The sequence below is a fragment of the Festucalex cinctus genome, chromosome 4 (assembly GCF_051991245.1).
Source record: "Festucalex cinctus isolate MCC-2025b chromosome 4, RoL_Fcin_1.0, whole genome shotgun sequence".
Taxonomy (NCBI): domain Eukaryota; kingdom Metazoa; phylum Chordata; class Actinopteri; order Syngnathiformes; family Syngnathidae; genus Festucalex; species Festucalex cinctus.
The window spans coordinates 24,155,114-24,173,409 of NC_135414.1; the positions used below are offsets into that span (position 1 = coordinate 24,155,114).

At 41.2% G+C, this 18,296-nt stretch overlaps 1 protein-coding gene across 4 annotated transcripts in view; it reads left to right on the forward strand.

Moving 5' to 3' along the window:
- The window catches only part of myo5aa (myosin VAa), a 58,544-nt gene that overhangs the window by 10,489 nt on the left and 29,759 nt on the right, over window positions 1–18,296 (forward strand). For all 4 annotated transcript variants that reach the window (XM_077519803.1, XM_077519804.1, XM_077519805.1 and 1 more), the window contains exons 2-7: window positions 9,051–9,161; window positions 12,086–12,257; window positions 12,451–12,595; window positions 13,975–14,131; window positions 14,643–14,786; window positions 17,843–17,924. In XM_077519803.1, the coding sequence (XP_077375929.1) occupies window positions 9,051–9,161; window positions 12,086–12,257; window positions 12,451–12,595; window positions 13,975–14,131; window positions 14,643–14,786; window positions 17,843–17,924 (811 nt within the window). The remainder of the gene's footprint in view (window positions 1–9,050; window positions 9,162–12,085; window positions 12,258–12,450; window positions 12,596–13,974; window positions 14,132–14,642; window positions 14,787–17,842; window positions 17,925–18,296) is intronic.

The window sequence follows — 18,296 nt, forward strand, 5'->3', positions numbered from 1 at the left end:
GTCAATCAAAGAACGAGCATTCACACTTGCATGATAGTGATAGACTGATATGGATTTTTCAAGGCGATTCTGATTATTAATATTAGTCTAGCAGACCAATAACAGATATTTCAAGCCGATATTCATTTGCAGTAAAAGGGAAAACAGCGTAAAAAAAAAAGTTTCTTTTAATTTGAAACATATAGAGAATTGACACCTTTGTGTAAAAATTATAACAAAAACTGCAGCGAGCTTCCAGCATCATCAGCCTGTGTTAAGCTAAATTAAAAACTAAGCACGTAAATAGTTCCCTAAAGTTTTCTACTCTATATAGTTTTCTAAAATTTCAACATAATTTCTTAATTCCAACACAACACAATACATACTTATATCATTTTAATTTTTCAAAATAAGAAGTGTACTGGAGAGAGTTCCCAGTGTTAGCATCATTTTTATAAAGGGTAATTTTAAATAAATCCATAATAGCTAATTTAGCTATTTTGGGGTTTTCGTCAGGGTTTGTAAAAGGTTTCAGAAGATCTTCGCAGACCGTGAAAAATTGTCTGAAATATGTTCAAAATATCGTTGCAACAAGTAAAAATTGTCTGTGAACATCTTCACAAATCCTAATGAAGACCCATTTGGTATGTTTGCAAGCATTCGCCATCCGGTGAGGTACCAGCTTTATCGGCCTTCAGAATCATAAAAAGGCCGATGCCGAGATTTATTAAAATGCCAAATATCGGCACCGATAATCAACCCAGCCAATAATCGGTCTATCCCATATCTAAATCTGTGAACAATTTTGCGTACTCAATGAACCTAATGTGCATGTTTTTGGAATGTAGAAGGAAGCCGGAGTATCAGCAGAAAAAAGGGCAAAGGATCTGAGCCGAGAAAACTCGGTTGAGCATTTGCGCCATCATCTATCCGATGTGTTGACATCGCCTTCCCAACACAGCAAGGATGTATATCTGAAGTCAACTGCATGTTAGTAATTTGCGCTTTAAACAAGTAGCATCCTGTACCCTTTTCAGCCAATGTGTGTTGTTATCTCAAAAAAAGAATGATGTCACCGAAATCAGCCATTGTCAATCCAATGCTCAGGAAGCAGAGTCAGTCTACGGCGATGGTGGGTTTGTGGGTAAGCCTTGTTTTCTCCCTCGCCGGAGACTCATGTGATCCAGGAAGGAGGATGGGAAGTGTTACGGACAGCCGGGAGCACCACTTAGCGCGTCACAGGACCAGAAAGTCTTCCGGAGCGTCTGCGTAGTCTGCTCGTGTTTGCCAATACTATGGGGAGCTTCCGTCCCGTAATGTGTTCTTGAGTTGGACTTTATTGGTTGGAGGCATCCAAAGAAGCATGAGCTAGAAGCTTGCCCGACATCATGAACCGGGAACTGGAGTTTATGTTCGTCGATGTAAGTTTTTTCCTAATATTTTAACAAATGAGATTGAGGAGTCAGTATGATGATCATGTAGGTTTTTTGTTTGTTTGCTTGTTTTGTTTTGTTTTAATCAGTATTGTGCTTCTTGACTGTGAGGTCTCCGTGGTGGAGAATGTGGAGCCCTCATGGGGACACACCCTTAGTTTGTGTTTTGTATATTTTACATAATCTTTAGTAGCCTTATTATCCACGTGTAAATGTATGCGTTTTGAGTAAAATTTGCATTCAGTTGCTCGGATACTTAGCTTAGCTTTTGGAGTTGCTAATGGTCACCCAATGAAACTTGTGTTCTGGTGGTCACAATATCTGTAGTTAATGGTTCACTATAGCTTCAACATGCTGGATGGGGGTTTCCTTGTTGATACAATGTTCATAGATTTGGTCAATATGGGAGAGACATGCCAGTGCAAGAAGTTGGCACAGTTGTCACTGATCCACTTCATGCGATTAGACCATGCACATCGTCTAAACCCAAGATCAGAGTGTCTTGTTATCAAGTTCAGCTGCACCTTTGGGTGGTAGCGGACTTTGCTGATACCACGCTCTGGCCGCTAATGCGGAGAGTTCCGGCCCCATGGCGTCATGCCGAGCAGAAAAACAGCAGCTTCTCACATGAGTGGCATCATGTGACGACGCCCCAGCAGTCAGTCACTCCGTTGACTTGGCTTTTACTTCAAGTATGTGCACTGAATGCATTATTTCACATTCCGTTCTGTATGTTAGTCAAAACGTGGGAATAGTTTCATGTTGATGAGTCATAAGTATCAGTTAAAAGAAGCTAAGTTCAAAATGGGGATACTTTTAATTGGACAGCGATGTGATTTATTTTTTCCAAGCTGCACACGAGCTAGCATGTTTTAAGCATCATTCCACTGTCACAACATTTAAGGTTCTGCCGGTGCGATACCGTACTACTCCAGTCCTGCAGGGGGTGGTAATTCTGAAGTGACTTGACTGAAAGCCAAAAACAAAGTAAGCTCTTTTGACTGCAGCACCTTTCGCAAGAACTTGGCCCTGATGCAAGTGGAGTAATGGACCATAAAAAAGAAAAAACAAATCAACAAATTCCTCAATATGTATCCTGGATCTGTACCGATATTAAATGAGTGCATATAAATATATTCACAAATAAATGGTGATCGAAATCTTGCCTGATAAGGTGATAAGTAATCAACTGTGCACGGGTGCAGAGGAGTCACGGCAGGTCAGCCTGATGAAGAGTGAAAGGCTCAGTGAAGTCCTTTAATCTGCCAATTGACTTTGCACGGATTTGTCGACACTTAGGTTCAAAGCCACGCCCCAAAAGCTTCAACCCTTCCTTTATGCACAGTCACCGCTCTTCTGATGCATGTGACTTCCAAACCGCCGTCTGGAATGAGGACATTTATTGACTTTGCATTGCAACAAAATTCACATCGGCATGATCCAACTTCAGGGAGTTTCGCGGGAGCATCCCGGAGAGAAGTTCAGGGCAGCATCGGAAACGGACACGACTCAGCAGGTGTCTTGCAGCACGTCCGAACTTGCGATCTTCAAGGTAATTTGATCAGCTTTTGACACCGCGTTAACTGGAATAAGTGTCTTCTTTCAGACGCATCTATACTCGTTAACCATGTTTGAAAACGTGTGCAAATACATCAGGCTGGCAAGATTTTTTGTTAAAGTACATCTTCCTGACAGTTCTGAAGTCCAGAATTCAGATCGCTCTTGAGTTTGCATTTTCTCTGAGTACAGAAACGTGCATGTTAAGTTAGTTGAAGACTCCAAAGGTGTGAATGTGAATTATTATGGTTTGTATATCTCACCCAAAACAAACACTTGAAAAAGTACTGACTTGGATGGACAAATTAATATCTTTGCAAAGCTCAGGTATACCAGGTAAAGTGAAGGTTAACGATACATTGTTCCTTTCTCAGCCCCCAAAATGCCCAGAATCAGGTTTTCGTCTGTGTTTTGGGGCAAAAGTCAAAGCTTCCTGCTGACATATTGTTTACACGCAGAAGAGAAAGTTATGGTAATTAAAAGGTGGTGTGGTTGGGTGAAATAAGATTAGTCAGTGTAAAGGCTTTGATAGCCTAATCAGCTCCTGATCCTTCGTCGCAGTTAAACCAGGATTAGCGACATGCTATCCTCCCTTTTGCCTTGGAGGGCATCGCATCGATGCAAGGTAAATGGTCTTGGTTGTTGATACTCCATAGAATTGAATCAACAATGAACATACGCCAGTGATTTGTGATGTCACTAATGCATGCCACCCGAAACACACCAGCCATCCTTTAAGGCCACAGTGATCTTGCTCCTCTCTTTTGTCCTTCAGACATGTAAAATATCTGTCAGCGTGTTCCGACCTTCACCTCGTCTAATTCCGACTGGATTGTGTCACCGTGTGTTGATATGCAGCATATTTCAGTGATGAATAATTTCCTCTTGATTGGGTTTGACGCCTCATCGGAAACTGTGAACATTTGTGAGGACGATATAACTAGGATCAAGTCATGTGCTCATAGTGCAGCAACGATGCTTCCACGAGGTGCGATGTTGCTCAAAACTTGGCGGAGCTATTTTTAGCCCTCCCCCCCACCCATCCATTTATCCTTCCTCCCCAGCCCCCAACCCCTCTCGGTTGCTAGGCTGGCTGCTGAGGTGCTCCCTGCAGGGAAACGAGAAAATGAAGCAACAAAACGGTGTAGCAGGGACCAAAGAGGCACTGAGGATGCTTTGTTTGCCCTCAGTGATGACACTGGCAACCTATGGATTATAATAATGATCGGATCATTTTAAATGTCACCTCTACAAGCTCACTATTAAAGTTTAAAGCCAAATATTCACCAAGCTTTACCGTTCAGTGCGCCATGGTCACGTTTGGAACAGTAAACTCTTGGCTTTCTTTTTTTTGACTTCTTGATGTTTGCTTGACCAAAATGTGTCTTTTCTGTTCCTCCCCTTTCCTATCTTATTGTTGCAGAGTAGTTGTCATGGTTACTTTTGTACTTTAACGGTCAAGTGCCTAGCCAACTAAACAGAACTGAGCTTCTTGGTGAGGCCAATATTGTAAAAAAAAAAAAAAAAAAAAGCACAATATTGTGTTTTTGTACATTACAGCAATGCATACAAACCACCTACAATCTCTAATAACAATATTCAATATTGAGGCACGTACTTAGTAATGCAAGCACACATTGATCGCTTCACAAACAAATTAGGTTCCCCTTTATCTGACAATTAGCATAGATTTTAAACATAGAAGGCCAAAACATCCCTAATGAAAATTAAATTGCACTAATAAACTAGCCACTAGAGGGTGCTGGAACTGCACAAATGGAAATCAACCTGACTTCTTTTTTTTTTTACAGATGTGTTCCTTTTAAATATTGTGAACATGACGACGACGATATTGTGGCAGTTTTAATATCACGATATCACGATATTGCCGTTAATGTGACATCCCTAGTTATGACCATGTGATAGTGAAGCAAAAAGCTGTCCTGGTTAAGGCTAACATAACCAAACAAAGATCATGATTTTTGGACATGTTTTTTTTTATTTTCCAGATGACACCACAGAAGGAATCCTTCTGCATAAATTCTATTTTTGTTACAAGTATTTGTCATGTGACAGGTATGTAGCATCCTACTACTAAAACCAGTCACGCAGATGACACTCAGCAAGTCGGCATGACCATGATGTCATGATTCCCTTGACTGGTAGCGAAGCAGCGCATCCAATTAAAAGTCTCCGTCTCGTTGTGCGCGTCCACAATAAGACCTCTCTTTCCCTCCAGCGTGGGATCGTATTTTATGTAAGTGAACCGAAGACGCAGCGACATCGACAGATGAGCGAGCGACGACCGAGTGCGCGCCATCAAATGTCCGGCATCGCAGTGTGTTCATTCCTCGACTCTACTGCGAGCAAATGAGTGTGAGCGGAGGGAAAATCCTCTCTCGTGTGCAGATTATCACACGCAAAGGTTTTGGGGGCTTAAAATCCTGACTTGTGGATACACATCACACACCGTAGTTTTTGGAGAGTGGCAGCCCACTTTGCTCTGATAGCACTTCGTAAAATCCAGTGCCGTTTTTTTGAATGGTTTGAATGCATTCCTTTTTTGGGGGGTGGGGGTATATGGGGATGGGAACAGGAGTACCTGAAGAAAGCTCACGCAGTCTTGGGAGAGAATATGTGGACTTGTGCAGGAAGGCCTGAACCAAAATTTGAACCCAGAACCTCTCTGCTATGATGTGCTAACTAGTGTTGTTCCGATACCGTTTTTTGGCTCCCGATACCGATTCCGATACCCAGATTTGCAGTATCGGCCGATACCGATACCAAAGGTTTTTTCTCCTCAACATGAAAAAGCTGTCCTGCCATTGGTTCAGAGCATTCAAGGGCCAATAGGATATCTTAGATCGGCATGCAGTGAGCATGTCACATATCAGTGAATGTCCTGCACGAGCAAGACACAAGATTCTGCATCCAAAATCCTATATTAGCTTTGGAATTAACTCATTCACTGCCTTTGACAAGTATACTTGTCAATTGTATTTTTTAGAGCGGTGCTAAATGGGGGCGAATCTGAGCATGCTCCACTGTAAATATCAAACTTGGAAACAACTTTACTGATGCCCAACCACCGGTAGATGACATCATTGCCCCATTTTATAGGAAATAAACACAGTTTCAGAGTCCATGGGAGAAATGGCTGTATTTTGGCAAACCTACATTTTTCTGCTGTCAATTATAAAAGAACGGGACGGGACAAAAAGTAGGGAGTCTATTCTGTTATTTGGTAGATTCGGTTTATATATAATTATTGAATGTAATATCACGTGAGTATTGGAAATGTAAAAATTTTCTATAATGACTGGCAGTGAATGAGTTAATCGGCATGTTACTTGTGAGTAGTCACAGATGCCGATACCACTTTTTTTTTTGCAGTATCGGCGTCTCTGCCGATACCAGTATCGGTATCGGAACAACACTAGTGCTAACCACACATTAAATGTATATATATATTTGGAATGTTTTGATTTTAAAATAAGTAATTTAAGAAATCTTGTTTGTTCCAAAAAAAAAAAAAACTTGCATAATTACAGTGTTTCAAAGAAATTTGTCTTAATATTTTTTTTACGTTTAAACATTTTCTTGTTTTGTACCAAACAAGCAAATTTTCGTCCTAATCGTGATTTCAGTTATTACCAAATTAATCATGATTACAATTTTCTTCATAATCGAGCAGCCCTACTTTAAATGCCATATTAAATATGAAAGTCTACACAAGGCAAAATCCACTCTCACCTAACTGCAATTGTAATGTCCGTAGTACCAATCGTGTTTTGAGTGACACAACTGGATTTCATGTTTTCAAGGCAATGTGAGATTAAAAGTACAACTAATCAAATGATCCCACACCGTTCAAAAGCCAGATTAAATGGATACAACTTGCTAGAATTTGTTCTGCTAAACCTCTTTAAAGTCATTCCTTTTTCGCCTTGCTTATGTAATATCAAATGCCACACACATAAACACAGTTGTTAAGGTCACAATGTGGCGCTGGTGGTGGTTCACTGGCCTTATATCATTACAAGGAAGACCTCTATGAACGAGTGAGTGTGCGTGCACGCGATTTCGTGCGCATTTCAGATTTTACCCCCATGTGACCGGCAGCATTCATTGCTGTTTTTCCGCGCTCTGTGATCAGCTGATTACATCCAGTCTCCACTTCATGAGGCCTTTTTCTGTAGTCAAGTGTGTGCGTTTCTGTCTGTCTGTGTGTGGTAAAGAGAGCGACAATTGTGCGGCGGCACACAATCCACAAGTGCTCAATCTGGTTTGCCGTTTGCTTTGGCAGCGTGTTCCCACAAATGTCTTCTGACTGTTGGCGCTTGCACTTTGTTTGAGGTCAACAGTGCTACTTCCATTATGTCAAAACAACATTTCCTATAGTGATCGATTATATTTGGAAAGAGTAACTGTAGGACTGTATCCTAAATATGTCTGCCTAAACTTTTATTTTACCCATTTTTCTTTTTCAATTGCTTTAGGTAGGTGGGATGTTTTGTTTTTGTTTTCTTTTTTTACTTGTTTAATTTTTTGACTGTCCTTGTTGTTTGTCGTTGAGACTGAAAGTCTATGAATGAATAAAGTACTACTACAGCTAATAATTAGGAATTGATCAGTTATTTAAAGGTATTGGGTACTTTAGAAAAAAAATAAATCAAAATTGACATTCAATTTTAAGTAAAAATGTTCAATATGGATATATATCTTAATTTAAAATTACCTGTTATGTTTTTGTGTGAGTTTTTTTTGTTTTTTAAAGGTGGGTGGTTTATTTATCAAAAAGTATTAGTGATATTGTTGTTGTTTTTTATCAATATCGATGACTACTCAAGAGTTGAGTACTCTTACTGGTATAGGTCTGGGGGAAAAAAAAGTGGTGTCAATCATCCCTACTACTAATAATCCATCTATCCATTTTCTTGACCGCTTATTCCTCACAAGAGTCACGGGGGGTGCTGGAGCCTATCTCAGCTGCCTTTGAGCAGTCGGTGGGGTACGGTGGGATGTAACGATATCCAGACATCACGATACGATATTATCACGATATGAAGGTCACAATCCGATAATTATCACGATATTGTGGGCAGGTTGGCGATATTTAAAAAAGATCACAATATTGTAAAAAAAAAAAAAAAAAAAAAAAAAAAGAGCTCATACAAAAAAGCACAATATTGTACTTTTGTACATAACAGCAATGCATATAAACCACCTTCAATCTTAAATAACAATATTGAAGCAAATTAGGTTCCCCTTCATCTGACAATTAGCATCAATTTTGAACATAGAAGGCCAAAACATCCCTAATGAAAATTAAATTGCACTAATAAACTAGCCACTAGAGGGTGCTAGAACTGCACAAATGGAAATCAACCTGACTTTTGAATAGATGTGTTCCTTTTAAATATTGTGAACATGACGACGACGATATTGTGGCAGTTTTAATATCATATCGCGATATTGCCCTTATCGTTACATCCCTACCATGCGTACAGTGAGACTGCTCTTTTTTTCTATGCTTTCGTTGGGCACGGAAATAGGGCTCTGTCAAGTTAACCAGCTTTACATTAAGCTGTTAAAAACACTCAACAAACTTCACCTTTTGATCATTAGTGACAACATGCATTGCATATTATGGGATTTAACCACTGTAGTCTAGCAGCAGCTAACCGGAATAAGCTAAGAAGCAGTCTGTTTTCCATCAGTGCTCCTTGGCAAACAACACAAAGAGAATCAAATCCAATACAAGATAATAAATCAATCAAATAAGATAAATATAATAAACAAAGGCTATTAGTAGAAGACATTTGGGGGAATTTTCCTCTCTAAGCATGTGATGACAAGCTTTCCCACTCTATCTAGTTACATGCTATTAAGTACCATGCTCATTGCAGATGGTGTGGCGAGGGTGCTCTCACTTGTTTTGGTGTCTTTTCTTTTTGTGACCTGATGATCCTGGTTAAGAGGAAGATGAAATTAAGCAGTCATCATTCCCAAGGTGTCGTACCAGGCAAGCCTATGGGGGTGGCTTTGAATCAATTTTTTTCTTGTCCGTATCTTTCACAGTGCGCTCGGGTGTGGATCCCCGACAATGAGGACGTGTGGAAGTCGGCCGAGCTGATCAAGGACTACAAAAATGGCGACACCTCCCTGAAGCTCATGCTGGAGGATGGAACGGTGAGTAGTGCTTCTTCCTCATACCCCTCTTCAGCGCTTTTGTTCATCTTTGCACCTCTAATAAGACACATTAGTCTCATTAGCGTTATTGGTTTTGTTATTAGCTCACAAAACAAATGAGGTTTAGTGGTTTACCAAGATGAACTGGGAGCAATTTAAATGTACAGCTGCAAATTTCATTCCTCGAAACCTCCACCAGCACTCTTGCGCTCTCTTACACTTGACTATCTTTGGAAACCACAGCTGCTGACGGAGGCGAACTGCTATCTGTGTCGTTCCCTCCAATACAAATACAGTTGAATACCCCTCACGTTGGTCCTAATTTGTTGATAACATCTATCTATCCATCTTTATATCAATTGTCCATAGTTATGAATGTGCTTAGCCAGTGTAGAAAATCGATGGATGGATATTTTCATCTAACTACTAATTATCAGACTCACAATCACTGACCTACGTTTACAAGCTACATTTTATTCATTCTATGTAATTGTATTAATTTATCCCTGCAGTCTTTTTCTCTCGTTCATACCGTTTCCCTTTCCTTCCATTCTTCCAGTATGTCGGATTTATTTTTGTCCAATCAGATTTCAGCCTCCATTTGCTCTACCTGGGGTCTTCTGAATCAATGTGTTAAAATGTCTTACTTGATAGATAGCAGTTTGTATCGTTTTGACTCTTGATGGTTTTTATAATTGTGATGATAATTAAACGTGATGTGATATTATAACATTACAAAATCCAAACAACTAAATCACCATTTGAGGTTCCTTTGTTCTCATGCGATCACTGTAAAACGTGTCAAAGGGTTGCGGCGTCTCTGTGTTGTAATTAGCTGTTGTAATTCACTGTCACTGCAAACTGTATTTAGCAAGGCCGAGCGACAAATTGTTGATGTGAACTAAACTTCGAAAAAGCTGTTGTGGTGAAGCGCAACGCTAAGCATAACGGGGCAAATTTCCTCTGGCGCGGTTGGACGAGCATCTGACGGCGGTGTATGTTTAATTGAATTTTTCCAAATGTAATGTTTGAAGATGAAGCGTGCCAGTCAAAAAGCAATTTGCAACAGTGCCACTGTCAACTTAATTGTAAACAACAACATAGTTGAGAAGGGTGCTTTTACCAAAATCACGAGGAGTACATCTCATGACATATTTCTGATGAGATACACTTGTGTGTGTGAGAAATGCATTTGGAATACATTCGGTGGGCGGTGACGTTTTATTGATTATTTCAACGACAGCTGCCCTCAATTCCATCCAGACATGTGATTTAGCCCCTAGCTGTCCCTTGCAGCGAGTCTTCTAAATGGATTTTAACTACTCCAATGGATGCAGTATTTGAGGAAAACTATTGAAAATGTTTCTCTCAATGAAGGCATGGGTGAGTACATGAGATGGACACTTTTATAGCTCAGTGTATAAAATAAGGAAGAATTAAGAAACAAAGGAGAGAGGACAAGCAGTTTGATAATGGATGGAATACATTGGGTCATTTTTTCATTATGCAATATTTTCAGAAAATGAGCTTAGTCTATGCCCTGCGATTGGCTGGCAACCAGTCCAGGGTGTATCCCGCCTACTGCCCAAAGCCAGCTGTGATAGGGTCCAGCACCCCCTGCGACCCTTGTGTGGAATAAGCGGTCAAGAAAATGGATGGATGGAGCTTAGTCTATGTCAGTATATCAAAGAAGCCTTAGCCTCTTTTAGAAGTTGAGCTAATCTTATCGGTATGTGATTGTTTTGTTAAACAAGCTACTTTGATACAATATGCACAGAGTGCAGTTCTATTTGAAATTTTTTTTGAACATTTAAATTTCTTTTCGTATGTCCGCTACTGTAATAATTCTCAAATTTATCAAACCTCAACTGTGCATTATATTTAACTTTTTGACCGCCAAAAACGTTTAATAACGACTAGCAAAATCACGATGTATGCCGCCAAAAACGTTAAATGACGTCAACTACGTTTTTTGTTTGTTTGTTTGTTTGTTTGTTTGTTAAATCAGTGGGCATACTAAAGAACGGAATAAGGTACAAACATACTCTTTTTTTTTTTTTTTTTTTTTTTTTTTTTTTTTTTAATGAAGGAATGGAATTTGATCTTTCATTCGGTACTTTGCAAATGTAGGAAAAGCGCACAATATTCTGTTTGCCTTGAAAGATGAGTTAAAATGCTCAAAATCGTCTGGCACTGTCGGCCCGTCGGGGTTGTTTTTGTTTTTGTTTTTGTTTGTTTTTTTATAACCTATGGCAGTAAAAGAGTTAAAAGTTGTGTTTGTACATTTTATGATGAAATTAATTTACAATGACGTCAACAATCAACAACAATGATAATATTTTTGATTGTAACTATAAATAAAGCAAAATATTAAATGAGACATTGTGCCTGTTTTTTCCAGCACATTTTAAAGAAGTTCCATGATGTCTCAAATGGTGTCTGACTGTCTTTGGTCAAAATACACAAAGGATAAATAATTTTAATTTAATTTTAACTTGTACCACTCTAATGGAAGTTAAGTGTTTTTCTGTTGCGCGTGCCTCTGTCTCCTTACTCGCTCACTCACTTCTACAGGACCAATAGGCATTCATTACCATGGCGACCATGGGAATGTGACTCGGAGAGCGGCTGCATTTCCTCAAATGGCCCAGAGTCGAAACAGAAAGTTTAATCAAGTGCTGATCCCAGTGGTTGCTAACCAAAATCCTGCTGATGAACATTCACTATGTTTCCCAAGGAAATTTGAGACAAAAAAAATTACAAAAGTATTAAAATAATGGGAAAAATGTGAATACAAATCTGTGACTATGCAAATCCGCCAAACCACAAGTAAGCGGGGGTCGACCGTACATACAATAGCTGAGTAGAAACAGTCCTTTCTAATATGCGTATTTCAGACAAATCTCTTTATTTCCCACACTCAGAATTTTGAGCACAAGCTTGACCCTAAGACCAAGAACCTGCCCTACCTGCGAAACCCTGACATCCTGGTGGGCGAGAATGACCTTACGGCGCTCAGCTACCTCCACGAACCGGCGGTGCTGCACAATCTCAAAGTCCGCTTCATTGACTCCAAGCTCATCTACACTTACTGCGGTAGGAGAGCATGATGCGTTGTGTGTTCTTTTTGTGAAACGCCATTGCTCTAGTTAGTATCACAGAAAAGTATTACATGTTATAATATTGAATGTCATATGGAAGTTTTCTTGAAACTTTTTAAAAATGTACTGGACATTTTCCACCACTTTGCAACCCTAATCATATGTTTGGTGTTCCCTATGTGTCGCAGGGATTGTCTTGGTGGCCATCAACCCGTATGAGACGCTGCCCATTTACGGGACAGACATCATCAATGCGTACAGTGGTCAGAACATGGGAGACATGGACCCACACATCTTCGCTGTAGCAGAGGAAGCGTACAAACAGATGGCAAGGTTTGTATGAGCCCCTCCTTGCTTGATTGTAGCTTCCTTGTTGCTCTTCGAAGTTTGTAGGTCATATGTAAGCCGGAAATAGCCTCACGGTGGTGTCACTTTTGCTCTTTATGCAGTTGGTCCCACATCCAAACTTGAGTGTTACCTCACTCAGAATTTGTTGTGTGTCAGAAACACATTTAGACTACTAATACTGAACTTACAAGAGCAACTCTTGACTTCTAAAACATATTGCTCAAGTGACATTTCCAGTTTACAGTGCAACAAGTGTGTTGCAGAGCCTTCCGACAGCATTTTCAGTCAAGTAAAGAAACATTCCCGCACCCAAAGGGCAGCCAGAGCGAGAGTTCATGAAAGAGGGCATTCTAAGGAATATCCTGTGCTCTCGGGGAGAAGGGGGAGGGTTCAATGGGTAGCTTGAGATGAAAAATGTCAAGCGTCTCAGAGCCTGCCCAGTTTCTTCTACAATGACATCCCTGATACCAAAAGCACAAAAAAAAAAGGAGCTTAGAAGAGAACTGCAGCTGACACTTTACTCCATGTGACACACAACCAGTACAAATACCGGACAGCCAATCAGCAGCCCCACCGTTGTTTCCGTTAAACACAAGGGTTGAAAGTAATGAAAATTTCATATCATGGTTAAATTATCGGTTATTGGTATTCTCACAATATTATTAAGATAGATCTCAGATGTGAAAAAAAAAATCAGACGCGCTTAGAATACAAGAAATATAAAGTCAGGATCTTTTTGACATTAAGGGTTGTAAACATAATGCTGGACCTCACAAAATTCAATTAAACATAGCTGAGGTGATAGCGATGTATTTAATAGTCAGGAAAACTAGCATTTAGCGATTGTTATGGTATTGTTTTCATTTTAATCAAATGAAAATATTTGAAGACATACAATGTTTTACAATACAATTACATTGTTCTTGTAAAGAAATAATCTTTATTTTCTATCCGGATACTAGACAAACACATTTCTTACTGTCATCTTACATACAATTATACTGTAATAATGTAATCGCTGGTGTCTATCCCAGCTGACTTGGGGCAAAAGGCGAACTACACTGATGTCACCAACCAATTATATGGCAGATAGTCAGACACCACTTCACACTCACATTGACACTGTCGCTGAATGGAAATTGAACCGCAGTGAGTGTACCACTTGACCATGGTGTAACTATAGAATTTATTATTATTTAATATGATTTCAAGAGGATTTGAATTTAATCTGCAGTATCCATTCTCCAACGTCGTTTCTGAATTCTCATCACGGTTTACTGGTAAAAGCTTCAGAATCATCGCTAAATTCTATCCAATAAATGGTGCCACGAGAAGCCACGGTTCAATATAATGTCTTGTTGCAGGGATGAGAGGAACCAGTCCATCATCGTGAGCGGCGAGTCTGGGGCAGGGAAGACCGTATCAGCCAAGTACGCCATGAGATACTTTGCCACGGTCAGTGGCTCGGCCAGCGAGGCCAATGTGGAGGAGAAGGTGTTGGCTTCCAACCCAATCATGGAGGTGACTCTCTTATTCCCTTTCCTCTCTCCACTGTGAGCATCGCTCCCCACCCTCCTTGCCACTTCCACCCTGCTCTGACCAATCAGAGAGGAGCTTCGGAATGAATAGAAAGCTTTCTTCCGTCACAGTGATGTGACGGCGACATCTATGACTGCATCAGCCTTTTCCCATATTACAGAACCTGCATGTGTGTGTATGCAACAGGGCCAAGGGATGCTTGTGTGAGGCATTTAAATGACTTTGGCTGATGCAGGCAGTTTAAATGTAGTGAAAGACCGCATTGTTGGCCTCAGCAACAACACACATTGCAGTACAATCTCAACAAGGTTCGGCCAAAGTACAATCAGATGGAATTAAATCAAGCTGGTGCCATCATAAAATCTATATTATGTATACACGTCATTTGGTTAAAATCGGAAATGCCATGTTAGACTAAGATACAACAGTATTTTCCCCAGAATTTTGTTTGAATTGTGCATCACAAAATGACGGCATGGTTGTTCCCCGCCAGGCTATCGGAAACGCTAAGACAACTCGGAACGACAACAGCAGTCGCTTTGGGAAGTACATCGAGATCGGCTTTGACAACCGCTACAGGATCATCGGCGCCAACATGAGGACATATCTGCTAGAAAAGTCCAGAGTCGTGTTCCAGGTGAGTGAACGAACATTCAGGTTGGCAATTTATTTTTTATTTTTTATTTTTTTGCTTCATTGTTTGTTTGTTTTTATATTTTTTTAAGTAAATAATACAAGTATTTACAGTATCATTTATTACGTTTGTTTTGATAAGGTCACAAAACTGATTCTATCACACTGGATCTAATTCAGTATGATTTAACTTTCATATTTTATGCAGATAGCAGGAATTGTTGTTTTGCATTGTATCGGGATGACAACGCAAAATGAGAAAACGGCTCAGCAGGTCAAGAGTTGTGATGTTTATGCTGGATTTTTGCATTTTTAGCAATCTGCCCTAAAACAATGGGACGCCTGTATCGACTATACGTTGCATAGCAACAGAATCAAGAGATCTATTTGGAATACAGTTTGTTCATGTTTTGGATGCGGTCTTCACAAGTAACATGCACATATAATTAGGAGGTAAAATTTTCAACCCACGCTTGAAAGTAAAACCACTTGTCAGACTGCATTCAAACATGAATACAAGGTATACTTCTTGTGTACGTTAAGATTAGCTGATATTTGACAAAACACACACTCATATTGTTGAGTTATTATTGGACATTAACTCATTCACTCCCAGCCATTTTCACAGAAGCAGTCCCGTACGCTCCCGGCTGTTTTACTGGATTTTGACTGATTTTGCAAGGCCCACAGAATATTGTGTTCAATTGCTATAAAAGCATGGAACCTACCAAAAGAAAGATTAAAGTCTCTTCTTTCATCAAAAAAAGTATGTTTCTATCTGTTTCCGTTTTGCAGCAATTGGCATTAGAAGAGAGCTAAGTTTCATCAGTTTTCACAAATCTTTTTAAAATTGTAAGTAATTGAGCTTTTTTTCTACATGGCCCTGGTTGATCTCCTTTTCTCTGCTGCCACCTGCTGGCCGTTTGTTTAATAACTACCATTTCTGCAACCGTTCTTTGCAGTTGAGAGGCCGTATCAAAGCCTTTTGTATGCTCTAGCATAAAACAAAAAAAAAACAAAAAAACGTATAAATACGTCTTTGGGACACTTAGAACATTAAAAAAACATATTTATACGTTATTGGGAGTAAATGAGTTAAGTGTATTAGTAATTATAACACTATGGTGATTAGCGTTCTTAATGTTTGTCCCTTTACTAAATTAATAATAGCTGATGAAAAATTTTGCTGTTGTTGGCTGCACTTCCGTCATAGGCACCTATTCAAGGTGAAAGAAGAAAAGGGGACAACAAATGTAGCAACAGTGTCTGTGGCACATGAAGTTTACAGAGAAAAATGTTTAGTTTTTCTCGAAATATATGCACACGTTTTGTGTTTGGCGTCGAAGAAGTGGCTGTCAGGACCAGCTCAAAATAAAATTGTGGGAGAAAAATTGGATCAATGCTGTCACATGGGTCAGACCGGGGTGGTGGTCCCCCTTTTCAAGAAGGGGGACCGGAGGGTGTGTTCCAACTACAGAGGGATCACACTCCTCAGCCTCCCTGGTAAGGTCTATTCAGGGGTGCTGGAGAGGAGGGTCCGTCGGGAGGTCGAATCTCGGATTCAGGAGGAGCAGTGTGGTTTTCGTCCTGGCCGTGGAACAGTGGACCAGCTCTACACCCTCCGCAGGATCCTCGAGGGTGCGTGGGAGTTCGCTCAACCAGTCCACATGTGTTTTGTGGATTTGGAGAAGGCGTTCGACCGTGTCCCTCGGGGAGTTCTGTGGGGGGTGCTTCGGGAGTACGGGGTGCCGGGCCCCTTGTTACGGGCTGTTCGGTCCCTGTACGACCGTTGCCAGAGTTTGGTCCGCATTGCCGGCAGTAAGTCGGATTCGTTTCCGGTGAGGGTTGGACTCCGCCAAGGTTGCCCTTTGTCACCGATTCTGTTCATAACTTTTATGGACAGAATTTCTAGGCGCAGCCGAGGCGTGGAGGGGTTCCGGTTTGGTGGCCTCAGCATTGCATCTCTGCTCTTTGCAGATGATGTGGTGCTGTTGGCTTCATCAGGCCGGGGCCTCCAGCTCTCACTGGAGCGGTTCGCAGCCGAGTGTGAAGCGGCTGGGATGAGGATCAGCACCTCCAAATCCGAGACCATGGTCCTCAGTCGGAAAAGGGTGGAGTGTCGTCTTCAGGTCGGGGATGAGATCCTGCCCCAAGTGGAGGAGTTCAAGTATCTTGGGGTCTTGTTCACGAGTGAGGGTGGGATGGAGCGGGAGATCGACAGGCGGATCGGTGCAGCGTCTGCAGTGATGCGGACTCTGTATCGGTCCGTCGTGGTGAAGAAAGAGCTGAGCCAAAAGGCAAAGCTCTCGATTTACCGGTCGATCTACGTTCCAACCCTCACCTATGGTCACGAGCTGTGGGTCGTGACCGAAAGAACAAGATCCCGGATACAAGCGGCCGAAATGAGTTTCCTCCGCAGGGTGTCCGGGCTCTCCCTTAGAGATAGGGTGAGAAGCTCGGGCATCCGGGAGGGACTCAGAGCCGAGCCGCTGCTCCTCTACGTTGAAAGGAGCCAGCTGAGGTGTCACGGGCATCTGGTTCGGATGCCTCCTGGACGCCTCCCTGGTGAGGTGTTCCGGGCATGTCCCACTGGCGGGAGGCCCCGGGGACGACCCAGGACACGCTGGAGAGACTATGTCTCTCGGTTGGCCTGGGAACGTCTCGGGATCCCGCCGGAGGAGCTGGTTGAAGTGGCTGGGGAGAGGGAAGTCTGGGTTTCCCTCCTGAAGCTGCTGCCCCCGCGACCCGACCCCGGATAAGCGGAAGAAGATGGATGGATGGATGGATGCTGTCACATGCAGACAATAATAGATATAATGAGAAAATGTTTTAACCATGTCTTGAAAATTATACAGTATTAAGTTAGTTTGGAGTTGACACATGTATCAACAAAATGTTTTTTTCATAGAGTTTTTATTTGGAAGCTTTTAAGATTTCTTGGATTTTGTTTTTTTTTGTTTTTTTAATTTCCCCATTCATTTCAAAGGCAGATTTTTTTAATGATTAATTTAAGCTTTCTAAAGCTCTGAAATGAAAGCGGTTGATGATATTGTGTTCTAGGCGGACGAAGAGAGGAATTATCATATCTTTTATCAGCTCTGCGCATCATCGCATCTGCCGGAGTTCGCAAACCTCGACCTGAGTAAGTAAACCCACCTACTTGGAGCCGTCGCATCCAGATACATCTGAATGTTTAATCCCTCCTTCTTCCTTCCCCTCCACATTTCCAAAAGTATTAACCAGAGAAGCGGAAGCGTTTTGAATCGCTAGTCACATTTCAAGTCATGTTGTCCGATGATGTCACTGCTGTAGGAGCAACAAATACGAGTCTGTTGTCGAACAAGCTTTCATGCAGTGCACTCCCACTGTGGACCTGCACCTGCTCATCTTAGAGACACACATGCACACACAGCTGCTGTCGTCCTCCCCTGCTGACTTGCTAGCTTGGTAAATAGAGTAGTTGTCACAGAGTCATATGTGAGCCCCTGTTGTAAAGAATTGTTTTCGTAGCACT